We start from the raw sequence: 14558 nt of genomic DNA, 5'->3' as shown, positions 1-14558 counted from the left end.
GAAGGAGCAACATCATAACTGGGTGAAATAGAGCCTTTAAGAATCATAGGAAGAGTAAGCCCATTGCTCAAATTATAGAGTTTGACAGAGATTCAGAAATAAATGATATAAAAATTCTGATAAAGGCAAACTATCTGATAATAAGAATTGTGTATTAAGAAATAAACATAATTTCTTGAAATTAAAAGATTGTGATCTGCAGGGCACAGTGATACATCCCTGTAATCCCAGCAGCTCATGAGGCTGAGGCAGGAGGATTGTGAGTTCAAAGCCAGCCTCAGTAAAGGCGAGGCACTAAGCAACTCAGTGAAACCCTGTCTTTAAATAAAATACAAAATAGGGCTGAGGATGTGTCTCAGTGGTCAAGTGCCCCTGAGTTCAATCCCCAATAGAAAAAAAAAATCATGATCTGCATAGGAAACATTTCCAACAAGAGTTTCATTAGTTAAAATAAAAATAGGTTGAGGCTGGGGGTTGTGGCTCAGTGTCCAACCACAACTAAAAAATAAATATTTTTAAAAAATATAAAAATAGGTTATGTGTATGAAGTCCACCGTGTTTATTCTCGACCTTTCCCCTTTTTCTATCCAACCCTTTCCCTATACTCAATAAACTCTGTCCATGACAAAAGTTTAATAGTGTCCTCTCCCTTTTCTTCTTCTATTTTTGTTCTGGGTTTTTTTTCCTATTTTTATTCTCATCTATTTATTCTTGTTTTTTCTAGTCCCAAAGAAGGTACATGAAAAGACCGAGTATCAGATTTATTAGAATAATTTCTAGATCAGCAAAGTTTGGAAATTTTATTCATTAAAAATTTAATGAAAACAGATGATGGTGATAATTTCTATCAAGCTTCTATGCTCACAGTGCCCAAAATTCCAATTCTCTCACCTCTGCTCAGAAAGCCACCATCCCAATGGATTTACAGACATAACAGCTCCAGTTATGTATAGAATATAGAAATGGACTTCAGCCTTCTGAGGTTTTATATAGAATGGAAAAGCTGAAGACCTGAGATGAATTTACACCAGCACCACCTCCCGCCTGCCTCTGACCTGACTGGATCCTATGTTCTCTGCTCTCCTCTCTCTGTTCAGCTCCCTGAGATCTTCAGATAAGTCATTCCTGGTATAGCCTGGGGTGCCCCCTGGTGGACTGAAACCATCAACACAGGTCACTAAAGACCAACCAAGTCCTTAGCAGTCACTCAACCCAGCCCCACTCACTATGTGTTCCTTGGTGCAAGATATGCAGATGGTCAGAAAAGAAAATAACTGCCTTGATTTTATGGTGATTAAAAACAAATGACTTACAAAATGCTATTTAATGGAAATCAAATTTTGGGGTTTTTTACATAAATGGATAATATAGTCATTTATTATCATGATCAAATATTATGTGCTATATCTAGATGCCTTCAACAGATGGATGGATAAAGAAAATGTGGTATATGAAGAACAAAGATGGCGGGCCAGAGGGAGACAGCATTCTGTATCGCTCTGTGAGCCAGATCTCACCTAGTCAGAATACTGCATCTCTGAGAGTGTTAGAGAACCCCTATACAGCTGCTCTCTGCAGAAATCAGCAGAGCTGTGACCCCATTCAGGGCTCTGAGCCTCAGCATTCGAGCAGGACTCTAGACTCCTGGCTCCCGAAACCCACAGCCCGCAGTTCTAGCCCATGCAGGGATTGCAAGCACCTTAGCAGAATCACCTATCGGCACCCCTGCAGAACTCCCAGACTTCACTCCACTCCCATGCAGGTCACTCAGCTGCTACCTACCCCAGCACAACACCATCACCAGGCTCCCCCACCTCACCCAACACCCCGGCACTGGAAGCAAACTGCCTACATCCTGGCTCACCTCCCTCGCCATATTTGGTAGGGACAGCTCCCATATCAGATCTCCAGCTGGCCAGGTACCCAGTTTCCAACTTCCCACTGTCTTTTCCTGCATGTCTTCTTAAAAGAAATAGCTGTTAATGCCGTTTTTGTTTCCCATTTTAGAGTCCATTACTGAATAGCTGTAGGAGTCTTCTGTTTACCATGTGAGTCTTGTAACAATGATATTTTGAATATCAGTCATGATGGCAATTTCGGTTTAAAAGAGTCTTAAATGGGACATTGTTTTGAGATCAAATTCCCTACCCTAACAAAACTGGCCACATTGCAATAAAAATTGTGGCATATTTTAAAAAAAAAAAAGATGTTCTTCCTTGCACAACCATCTCTGGACATCTGTTTTTCCAAGGCAAACACTAGAAAAAGCAACAACACAGGAAAACCATGTATATTTCATGGTACTAATAAAATGGGCTTAGAGGCAGAAAAAAAGAAGTTGGAGAGAATAAGAGAAGGAGAACATTTTAGATGATAGACGAGGGAAAGAGAGAAAGTAATAGAAGAAAGAAAGAAGGGAAATAGGAACAGATGAAAGTGAGAAAAAACCTGCAAAACTAAGCTTGAAAATTGAGCTACTTCCTGTGCCTGGGACATGGTAAGCACCAGTAGATGGCCTGGGATCACACCAAGGTGTGTGGCCCTCGATGGGCAACCAGCAACTGTGTGTTGAAAGATGGATAGACAAAGAAATGAATTATGTTGTGTTCAAGCTTTCCCTCAGCCAAGAACTGGGAGCCAGGGGGGAAATGATTAGAGTTATATTATATAGAGAACCAAGAGGCAGAGAGCCATCAAATTGGAAAGAATGGGAAATAATTCTTCCACCTTCACCTACACAAACCTCTTGAGAATTTTCTTAATAGCTCTAAAATACTTGGACAAATTATTACTCACTTACCCTTTAAAATTAGATGATAAAATGATAATAGAATTTTCAAGAATGTAAATGAACCCATTAACCAAAGGACCAAATGCTTAAATTGAAATCTATTTCTAAAGCCTGAAGTTGTATGTCACCCTGTGAAGACAGCAGGAGACAAATTACTTTCTCTTTTTCGCAGAAATTAAAAGACAGACATAAAACACAAGATGATCAGTGATTTTTCTCATAGTCAGTTTTGTTATTACAGGATCTTAGAACAGGTCACCAGTTCCTCCATCCCCAGTCTCCTTGCTCTATGTTTTCATTCAAACCAATTTTGTTATTCTTTCAACAAGTATTAGAGGACACATACACTAGATCATATGAGGTTAAATCTTTACTCATCTTGCAACAGAGCTTTATTAATATCCACTAGTTGTGTTCGCACCAAAGTCTAATGTTTACAAACCATAGATTTTTTTCTATTACTTGAACTTCATATGCCTGGAAATAAACAAGGTAAAGAGCTATTAATCCATTAGTCCGAAACCATTCCATGTTATTGAACTGTTATGTCTTTAGACTTGTAGCTCCTATTCCAGTGCTCTTAGAGCCCCCAGGGCTGTAGCCCAGTGATCAGCTGGGCCTCCACTGGTATTTCACACTGCTTCTAATATGAAAAGTAACTTAAAACAACAGACTCTGCAACATATCTGTAACTCCAAGAGGCTCCAGCAGCTCTGGTTGCAGAATTTGCCAAGTGCACAGTTCTCCTCCTGTCTACACATTACACACACCTCTGAGGAGCACAGCATGCCAGGGCCTAGCCACTGGATTCTGACGTAATTGATCAGAGAGGTGAATGCAAACCAAACAGCTGATTTTTTTTATTTGTTCTTTTTAGTTATACAGGACAGTAGAATGTATTTTGACATATCATTCATATGTATGTGTGTGTGTGTGTATATATATGGAGTATAAGGTCCCGTTTTTGTGGCTGTACATCATGTGGAGTTACACTGGTAGTGTACTCACATATGAACATAGAAAAGTTATGTTCGATTCATTCTACTGTCTCTCCTATTCCAGTGGACCTCCCCTTCTCCCTCCTCCCCCACACCCCCATTGTAAATTAGCATCCACATATCAGAGAAAACATTCAGCCTTTGGTTTTGGGGGACTGCCTTATTTTTCTTAGCATGACATTCTCCAGCTCCCTATTTACCAGCAAATGCCATCATTTTATTCTTCTTTAAGGACTGAGTTATATGCCATTGTGTATATATACCACATTTTCTTTATCCATTTATCTGTTGAAGGACACCTAGGTTAGTTCCATAGTTTAGCTATTGTGAATTGAGCTGCACAATGATATGGCTGTGTCAATGTATCTGCTGATTTTAAGTCCTTTGGGTATAAATGGAGGAATGGGATAGCTGGATCAAATGGTAGTTCCATTCCAAGTTTTCTGAGGATCTCCATACTGCTTTCCAGAGTAGTTGCACCAATTTTCAATCCCACCAGTGTATAAGTGTACCTTTTTCCCGACATCCTCTCCAACATTTATTGTTACTTGTATTCTTGATAATTGCCATTCTCACTGGAGTTGAGATGAAATTTCAGTGTCGTGTTAATTTGCATTTCTCTAATTGCTAGTGATGTTTTACATTTTTTCATATATTTGTTGACCATTCATATTTCTTCTTCTGGGAAGTGCCTGTTCAGTTCTTTGACCACTTATTGATTGGGTTATTTGGGGGGGGGTGTTATTTTTTGAGTTCTTTGTGTATCCTGGAGGTTAATGCTCTATTCAAGGTGAAGGTGATAAAAATTTTCTCCCATTCTGTAGGCTCTCTGTTCATGTTGATTGTTTTCTTTGCTGTGAAGAAGCTTTCTAGTTTGATGCCATCCCATTTATTGATTCTTGATTTTAATTCTTGTGCTTCAGCTTTATTAAAGAAATTCATTCCTGAGCAGACATGATGGAGAGTTGGGCCTACTTTTTCTTCTAGTAGGCACAGGGTCTCTGGTCTAATATGTAGGTCCTTGATCCACTTTGAGTTGAGTTTTGAGCATGGTGAAAGACAGGGATTCAATTTCATTTTGTTACATATAGATTTCCAGTTTTCCCAGAACCATTTGTTGAAGAGGCTATTTTTTCTTGAAGGTATGTTGATGGCACCTTTGTACAATATGAGATAACTGTATTTAACTGTATTTATGTGTCTTCTATTATGTACCATTGGTCTTCATGTCTGTTTTGGTGCCAATACTATGTTCTTTTTTTTTTCAAAGTTTTTCAATTGCTATGTTTTTTTTTTTTTTAATTTTTATTGTTGGTTGTTCAAAACATTACATAGTTCTTGATATATCATATTTCACACTTTGATTCAAGTGGGTTATGAACTCCCATTTTTACTCCGTATACAGATTGCAGAATCACATCAGTTACACATCCATTGATTTACATATTGCCATACTAGTGTCTGTTGTATTCTGCTGCCTTTCCTATCCTCTACTATCCCCCCACTATGTTCTTTTTGTTACTGTAGCTCTGTAACATAATTTAAAGTTCAGTATTGTGATGTCTCCTGCTTCACTTTTGTGCTGAGGATTGCTTTGGCTATTCTGGGCCTCTGATTTTTTCCAAATGAATTTGATGACTGCTTTTTCTACTTCTATGAAGAATGTCATTGGAACCTTAATAGGAATTGCATTAAATCTGCATAGCGCATTTGGTAGTATGGCAATTTTGACAATATTAATTCTGCCTATCCTAGAATACAGGCGATCTTTCCATCTTCTAAGTTCTTCTTCAATTTCTTTCTTTAGAGTTCTGTAGTTTTCATTGTAGAGATCTTCCACATTTTTTGTTAGATTGATTCCCAAATATTTTTTGAGGCTACTGTGAATGGGGTTGTTTTCCTAATTTTCCTAATTATTGTTTCATTTGATTCATCACTAATGTATAGAAACACAATTGATTTATGGGTGTTAATTTTATATCTTGCTACTTTGCTGAATTCATTTACAAATTCTAGAAGTTTCCTAGTGGAGTTTTTTGGGTCTTATAAATATAGAATCATGTCATCAGCAAATAGAAATAGTTTGAGTTATTCTTTTCCTATTTGTATCCATTTGGTTTCTCTCTTTTCTCTAATTGCTCTGGCTAGAGTTTCCAGGACTATGTTGAATAGAAGTCACATCAGCTGATTCTAATGTGCAGCCTGGGCTGAGAACCACTGAGACACTGGCTGTGGTGCCTGGAGAATGCTGTTGGGCCTCTCTGCTCAGAAGTAATGCCTGAACCTGATCTGAAGACACAAAAAACAGGGAGCTGGGCTTCTCTTTCTTCTTTCCTTTTCTGTTTTTCCTTTCCTTACTTCCTTCTTTTCTTTTTGTTTTTAATCACAGCAGTCTTTTTTCTCCATTCCTCAAAGTTAGCAGAACATCAAGCCCTGTCTCAGGATTCTGCCTTAATACTAGAAACTGGGAACATTATTGCAATTGGTGATGATGGAGATTCCTCCTGAGCACTCAGGGCCCCAGCTGCACCTGTTCACCTGCTTGGGGAAGGTAGGCCTCTGGAAAGACAGAATATTCTTATGGGAGCAGGGATCCCTTCAACATCGTCACAGTGTGCTGAGCCCCCTTCTCCAATGATGGTTTCACAAAAGCAGGGTCCCTTTAAGAACACCTTCAATCTATAGTCCTTGTTCCCAGAAAACTATACTTATTTAAAATAATGTGTGCTTACTTTTAATATCATTCATAAATTCTAATGGTATTTTATTTGATCTCTACAATTTTATTGTTAGATAAAGGGTCAGGTGTTATTATATTTTGTTTTCCTATGTCAGCTAGTAGCCCTTCACTTTCCAGGTTGATTTGATACCAAAATCCACCTGGCAGGTCCTCCTCGCCCTGCCAGCAATTTCTGCCACATGGGAGCCAGTTTTGCTACTGTCATAAGTGGCAACAGGCTTCAGAAGCACTTGCTCAGAGTCTAGCACCACTCAGCCAGATCCGATATTTAACCATGCTTTCTGAAAATAATGAGTGATGAAGAAAACACTGAATTTGGCTGAATTTTCTCAAAGACCTCCATTCCTAGACAGACTCAGATCTCCCTCTGTGCAGCACAGAACTTCAGGAAACATGAGCTCTACAAAGTTTATCTGTTATGTTCAGCATTGATTTGTCCCAGTGCTTATAAAGAGTGCTGGCACATTTTAGGAGCTGCTAGATGTTTCTTCAATGCATGAGTGAATAGAAATCGCTCCTAAGGCATTTTCCACAAACCATTACTACCAGACTATCATTCCTACCAGCCTGAGCTCTTTGGGAACAGGAAGCAGAGCATGTAACACTTAGTAGGTCTTTGATAAGTTTATTAATAAACTGTTAATAAGGAGGTGTATTCCAATTATAGAACATTTTACATACTGAAAGGTAACCACAATGCTTGCCTTCTGGTACACATACCTGTCCAGATTTATGTTTCCATTTAGAGTTCTTTTGTCAGATTTCTAGAAGTGGAAGCACAATACTAAATTTTTCTGTTTCCACCAGACCCAAAAGAGAACATGCTCTCCATATTCAAAGAATGACCAGGGGCTCTGATGGATCTTGTAGGAGAGAAGTAGCACTTGGATTGATGTACTCAGAAGAGGCCCCAGGAGAACGTGAAGGGTGGCCAGATGAAAAATGTAGCTCAAATGAGCAGCAGCACTTGTCTCCTGACCTCCCTGGTCAACCCAGCCTTTAACTCCACGCAAGGACTCAGGCTCCAAGCCCTGCTGCAGAGGGTTCTGTCAAGCTACGCCTGCTCAGTTGTAGATTTGGGTGCAGGTCGCAGGTGCCTAGGCAGTACTGTGTGACTACAGCACAGAGGTAGGTGGCTGAGTCTCCATGCTGCACGGCTGTGATGTTCAAGCTGCTTCCACCCTTCAGCAACGTGGCTCGGAGTCTTCCCTTCTGCTGCACATCCCCAGCTGAATACATGGAGAAGAGGTGTCGGAGACCTGAGCCTGCGTCCTGTCTGTACCACTGCAGACCGTTAAAAACACTGACTGAATAAGTGCAGCTCATGGAGGTGCGGTCTCCTTCCCAGGGTCTCAAGGAAGGAGGACTCTGCTCCACCTGGTTTCCCCCTTTCACCCCTGTTTGAAAGACAACAACAGACACAATGTGTAGCTGTAGTTCAGACCTTTCATAACTTTGTGCCTAAATCTCCTCCAAAAAGTGCCAAATAAGTTCAAATTACACCCTCATCTGTCCCCTAGGTTTCAATAAATGTCCCCTGGAGCTCCCAGCTCTAAGAACCCCCCAACTCACAGCCAAGATGAAGCCAAAATATAACTAGCACAGATCCCTGCATCTTCTTCATCCTGATACTTTGTCTTGATACTCAAAATGCTGCCTAAAATTATGTAGCCAAAAGTCTTTCTTTCTTGGTCCTTTGGATCCAATAAACCAGAAGGCTTTTCTGATGATGTGCCAATCAGAGATGAGCTCCTCCCACATAAACTTACTTCAAAGTCATAAGAAAAGGCCTAGTCAACAGAGGGAAAGAGAGCTAGTGTCACCTGGTGGCCACAGACAGAATCACCAAAGAAATGTTACCACAGTGGGTGTGCACCTCTTGCAGCAGGTGTGGCAGGGTAATTACTGCTCCTATATGGTACATAGTTTTTAATTTTATAGACCCTTATAATGCAGTCATCAAAACTATTTTATTTCCTTTCACTTATCTATGCATTGAGGTCTGAAGTGTGTCAGAGCAAAACTATCACCAGTGATTATAGAGCAGGTGGGCAGAAGTGGGGAGAAGAGTAGGATAGGGGTTCTCTTCAAAAAACAACAACGATCTTAACTGATAAAATCAAGGAAGGATGAAAAGAGGAATAGAAGTTCAAACACAACACACACACACACACACACACACACACACACGTGCACCAAAACCTGCATGAGCATATCAAAGAACCAAACATTAACAATGCATATTAGGAAATCTACTTTTGTAAGTAATATGCAGCTTTCAGTAGACTCAACATGGAGGGGCTGAGGATCAACAGAAATTGTAGAGGGAAATAAGGGAAGATAATAATAAATTGTTGTCTCTGAATCAAGACTGCAGCATGAGAAAGAAATGTCTCTCCCTGAGCATGAGGTAAAACTTCAGTACTTGAAACTTCTTTATTATGTTTTTAAGCCACAGCAGTTGATTGCATCACATGAATTTAAGAATTAATTAAAAAATAGTTTGCTTCATATGCTTTGCCTCAGTGTTATCTTGATTTAAACAAAATTGCAAGTTGTGTTTTATTTTTAATCATACTATAGTACACAGCTGTTGACAAAGAAAATCCAGTTGATTTTATCAATGTCATTTCAGATGACATTATAAGAATGCTGTGACAGATTGAAAAAAAATGATTAAAAATAAAAGTAGAAGCCCCCTTGGACTCATGCAAACTCAACATTTCGCCCCTGGATGTCACAACTGTCACCACATACACACACACACACATACATACACACAGAAAATCTAGTAGAGGTTTGTCACTTGCAGCTTTCCTATCTTATTCCTTCTGAAGAGTGGAACGGCAAGCATACACAGCTCTGTTTATGTCCGTGGTGTCAATCCAGTGTAGGCTAAGAATATGAATCCTTTCACATATAATTCATCCACTAAAAATAAAATGTTTACATTTACCTCAATTCATTTAATCTGTGTATAACTGTAAAATAACTACATTTTATTTAGCTTAACAACATTATGTTCTTTTGATCCAGGTAATGACAAGAATCAGTCAGGGCCAAGTTCTGATTCATTTCGTTTCCCCAGATGTGAAGACTGAACACCCAAGAAACCCCAAGGAAAGCGTAGAAAGCAAGTTTCATTTAAAGGACAGAACAAAGATAGATTTCTGTGCAGAGAAGGGGTCCCGAACTGAGTGTCCAAAGAAGTGGGGGTGTCCTTCCCCTTTTATACATTTTAGAATTTCTTCGTTCTCATGCCCTCCTTCTTCTCTTATCTTGCCCCCCTCTCCTCACGCCATCCTGTGGGTGACCAAAAGGTGAAGGTGGAGTGATCCAAGGACTGGAACAAAGCCACCCACGGGTATGGCAGGAAGGGACCAGCCCAGGAGATATTAATTAACAACTCCTACAACTCCCTGCAGAGAGGAACAATTCTTGGGGCAGGTTACCTTAGCAACAGGTTGGAGAAGGAGCGGGAAGGGCTTTGGAGATATCAACATTTGATTTCCTTTCCTTTCCAACCAGCCCCCATGCTCCTGATCAAACCCAAATATTTATTAACTGCACTGTCTTTTTGCCCCCTGGCCTGGCTTTTAAAATGTCCCCAAAAAGGCAAGTCTTTAGATATGGTCTTTGGATATTCTTTCTCCAGAAAATGATGCAAAGGATAAAACCAAAGTTAGTGCAGGCTGGAAGGAAACCAGTACAACAGGTGGATGGTCCCTTTTCCAGGGGAATAGTTAAGCCTGAGGGAACCAGAAAATCTACTTTGAATGGAAGATGAGTGTATTGCTCTAGGAATGATATATGACCAAGTTGCACCATGAGACCAGAGGAAATAGTGGTAAGATATTGGGATTAAGCATCTTATGTACAGAACTCAAATCTAACTATTGTGCTGGCTATTTCAGTGAGCCTGAATATGAATATTCTATATAATGTCAATAAGAATTAATTTTATCACAATAGCAAGTAAACTATCTCAGATATTATGATGAAGATTGGGTTTTTTAAAGTTTTGTACAAGTTTGAGCCTTGTGTTTAACATATAGTCACTATCAAATAAATGTTAACAATTAGCTTTACTACCAAATCAGTGTCCATCCTTTCAAATAGTAAATTGCAATGTAAAAGTTGGAAGGGAAAAAAAGAGAATAGTATTTTACTTTGACCATTTTGTTTGTTTTTTTCTGTGTAGATATTTAAGTGCTTCAAGGCAGGGATTGTATCATACACAGCATATAGTGAGGTCCTGGAGCATAGATTCCCAACAATATCTGTTGATTGATATATGCGTAGCCCAGGAAAATGTTAGACACAGGAATTACATTTTAATTTTAAGAAACAGCATTGTCATATGTATCTAGGTTAACCATTTAAAACATAATCCATATGAATCATTTCCTTCTCAATCCCCCCTCCCATAGGAAGTTCATTGACGTCAAAGGACTTTTTCTTGATATTACTGGAATAGCATAAGTAGACACTCAGTTTAAATCCACCAAGAATTCAAATCAGTGTAGGTTTTTCCAGTTCATGCAAAATTCCCTCTGAAGAAGTATTTCAAATTGTTTTTTGATATACCAGTCTTCTGATGGTTTATGTCAGTATTTCTTTCTTTTCTACTTCACTATTGCCAGGATGGATGTACTATAGTCATTTCCTCAAATACATTTAAGTTCTTCTGTGGAGAAATGGCTGAAAAGGTGGACTGATGGAAGAAGGAGAGTGGGCTGGAGTACAGTAGAAAATCAAGAAGGATGGAGAGTTTGGATCCAGAAAACAGAAGCTTCTGAATGCTGAATGTGTTTGTAGGTTACTTATTAGCAAAGAATTACTGAGGCTTTTGAGTAAGTGGGTAGTGTTATAAAAGTGGAATTCTATACACTTAGTGCTCATCCATAAGAATAATTGGGAGAGAAAGGTTGATGGGCACTCTGGAAGAATTGGATAAGAGATTGTGCTGCAGCCTCAAACACACTTGGCTTTGAAACCCAGCTAATTCATTTAATCTCTCTGAGTGAGCTTGGAAAAGCTACTTAACAATCTCCAAGTATCAATGTCCTTTTTGTAAAATGGGGTGCCAACAGAATGATATGAAGAGGGCTAGATGGGATAATGCACAGAAAATGCTTTGAGAGTGCATCATACACAGTAGGAACTCAATAAACGTGAACAATTGGTATAAGAATATGACTTCAGTAAAGGCTGCACAACCAGTCAGGAGGTACTGCTGTCTTGTTATTTGAAGTTTAGGTGACAGGAGCAGCATCACCAAACTTCAGAGCAAAGAGGAATTTTAGAGAATTTACAGGAAAAGAAGGGTCAGAAAGACTTTTAATTAAATATGATTCATATTTTGGAAAATGTGTAAAATCACTAATTATCCTATAAAGGATTTATGCTATCAAAATCTTGGAAGATCACTTTCCAACCATGGCACTGTTCATATTTCTACCAAGCAGCAATCACACAGTTGATGTGATTATTTTCCTTACCACTTCTCAATAATCACCATAAATGCATTTTGGGTTTTTTTGGTTTTTTTTAATTTTTATTGTTGGTTGTTCAAAACATTACATAGTTCTTGATATATCATATTTCACACTTTGATTCAAGTGGGTTATGAACTCCCATTTTTACTCCGTATACAGATTGCAGAATCACATCAGTTACACATCCATTGATTTACATATTGCCATACTAGTGTCTGTTGTATTCTGCTGCCTTTCCTATCCTCTACTATCCCCCCTCCCCTCCTCTCTCTCTACCCCCTCTACTGTCATTCATTTCTCCCCCTTGTATTATTTTTCCCTTTCCCCTCACTTCCTCTTGTATGTAATTTTGTATAACCCTGAGGGTCTCCTTCCATTTCCATGCAATTTCCCTTCCATAAATGCATTTTGTAAATGCCATTAATCTGTTACATAATATTCCATTTGGGTCATTAAGCCTTTCCTTTAAGTTAAGGCACTTTGGTTTTCAGTTTGGGGTAATATAAGCCTTTCCAATTAATTTCTTGCCAAAAACAGCTTATGAATTTACTTTTCTACCAAATTTATCTATTTCAGTGCTTTCTTCCCAAATTCTCTCTCAAGCATTTATAATTACTATTTCTATAATTCCCTAACGGGTTCTTAAAGTTATTTGTTTCATTGTGACTATCAATAGATATGAACACTTTCCATTTTTGTACCATGTTGTTTTCCCTATGTAAATTGCCTCATTATATCATCTATGTATTTTTCTATTAAGTTATTAATATTTTCTTGTTCATATAAAAAGTATTTGGTACAGTTATTAATCCATTGTTAAATTAGCAGCAAAATAATAGTAAATAGTTACTTAAATGATTTCTTCAATTTTACATAGTTTTTAAGTCAGTTCAAAAAAATCTTCCCTTAGTTTTTTGAATAATTATAAATTTATGCTTTTATTTATAACTTTGTAATAATTATTTTAATTTCTCCAGCATTTATTTCATTTTTTAAAGCATTTAATTTACTAATTTAATCAATGCATGTTGATTGCTTGGTGACTTTTCACTTTTTCAAATATTCAACTTTGTGCTTTTTAAATTAGACAGCTCTTGCCTTTAAGGCAAAACACAAGATAAATAGGATGCATAATTTGGAAGCACTATTATTACTAGAGAATGAGACCAACAGGTAAATATTTAAAAGCTATACTGCCCTGAAATTAATAGGGAGATACCATGCAGCATAATAAAAGTGATCACTCAAGTTGTTGTAAAAATGAGCAGGCGACACTCACTTCCAGCAGGTACTTGGGATCTCTGTGCCCCATCATACAGGTTTCAGGGAGTAAGAGGTGGTACTCATTCTCCCTGGTCTGTAGAGATGCTTCAGTAGAAAGTCTGAGAACTTCTGACTTAAACAATTAATATAACACAATTGGAGAAATAATCCTGGTCTTCCTCATTAATTTAAAACTCTTCTTGTATCCTGTGCAAAATTCTTTCTATTTAATATACTGCTAATATTTTCTTTTTCCACTGCCTAGTCCTCACTATTGTTGTTATCCTGGGCTATCTATGCTAATCCAGTGATATTTCTTATAGCAGTAACAAAGCAGACACCATCCACTCTGACAAGTATCACTTTCACTGTTCTTTATCAAAAAGAAAAATCATTCACTCAGCTTTATTTAGGGCCTGGAAAGTGACAGGCTCTGTTCTTTATGATTGCATCCTAAAGGGGAGAGAAAGACAATACATATATAAATAAGCAAAATAGAATATTAGCTGACAGTGAGTGTTATGGAAATACTAAACAGGAAAGGAGTAGGGGGAGGATCACATGAGGAAGCTTGAGATTTAAGTAAGAGGGCCAGCAAAGGCATGTGAAGGAAATCATGTGATACTTTAAAAGATATGGGGGAACTTGAAAATAATGGACATGAGACCCAAGGGTGGTGTGTTTGAAGCCGGCCTCAATATTTCAGTCCTAACTGAAAAAAATAAAGAAGAGAGGAAAAAAATGTTATTTTAGAAAAAGACAGCTTTTGATTTGAGACATGTTCAACTTTCTACTTTATGTTTTACTGTTTTTCTATGCCATGCATTTAATAATTTTATAATCAGAAACAGACAGCAAATACTATTATTAAAAGACAAGGGGCTGTGGTTGTGGCTCAGTGGTAGAGCGCTTGATTAGCCTGTATGAGGCACTGGGATCCATCCTCAGCACCACATAAAAATAAATAAATAAAACAAATCTATTGTGTCCATCTACAACTAAAACATTTTTTTAAATAAATAAAAGACTTCTCATCAAGAAGAGTATTTTCTGACATTGACATTAAGGTGTCCTGGGGAAATATCTCAGTGGCACCAGAAAGTTGACCTTAGAGCCTTGGCATATAAGAAATCACCAACTCTCAATGAGAGTTAATTTAAACTACTCTAATCCTTATTGAGTCATTTTGCAACAAGTTTGCAGCATGTTTAGAATGTTGAAAATATACATTGAACCTATTGAAAATAAAATATAGGAAAATCATGTTC

At 38.0% G+C, this 14558-nt stretch overlaps 1 gene segment (V, D, J or C); it reads right to left on the bottom strand.

The window, feature by feature from the left end:
- Positions 1-7185: 7185 nt before the first annotated feature.
- Positions 7186-8197, bottom strand: LOC124090119 (T cell receptor alpha variable 7-like). The segment is given in 2 exon segments: positions 7186-7926; positions 8102-8197. Coding segments are annotated over 2 exon segments (432 nt in total).
- Between the last annotated feature and the right edge of the window lie 6361 nt (positions 8198-14558).

The sequence above is a fragment of the Marmota monax genome, unplaced genomic scaffold, assembly GCF_021218885.2.
Source record: "Marmota monax isolate L192 unplaced genomic scaffold, Marmota_monax_Labrador192_F-V1.1 WCK01_AAM20220418_F8-fsc00017, whole genome shotgun sequence".
Classification (NCBI taxonomy): Eukaryota; Metazoa; Chordata; class Mammalia; order Rodentia; family Sciuridae; genus Marmota; species Marmota monax.
This window is presented reverse-complemented; position numbering and strand designations above follow the sequence as displayed.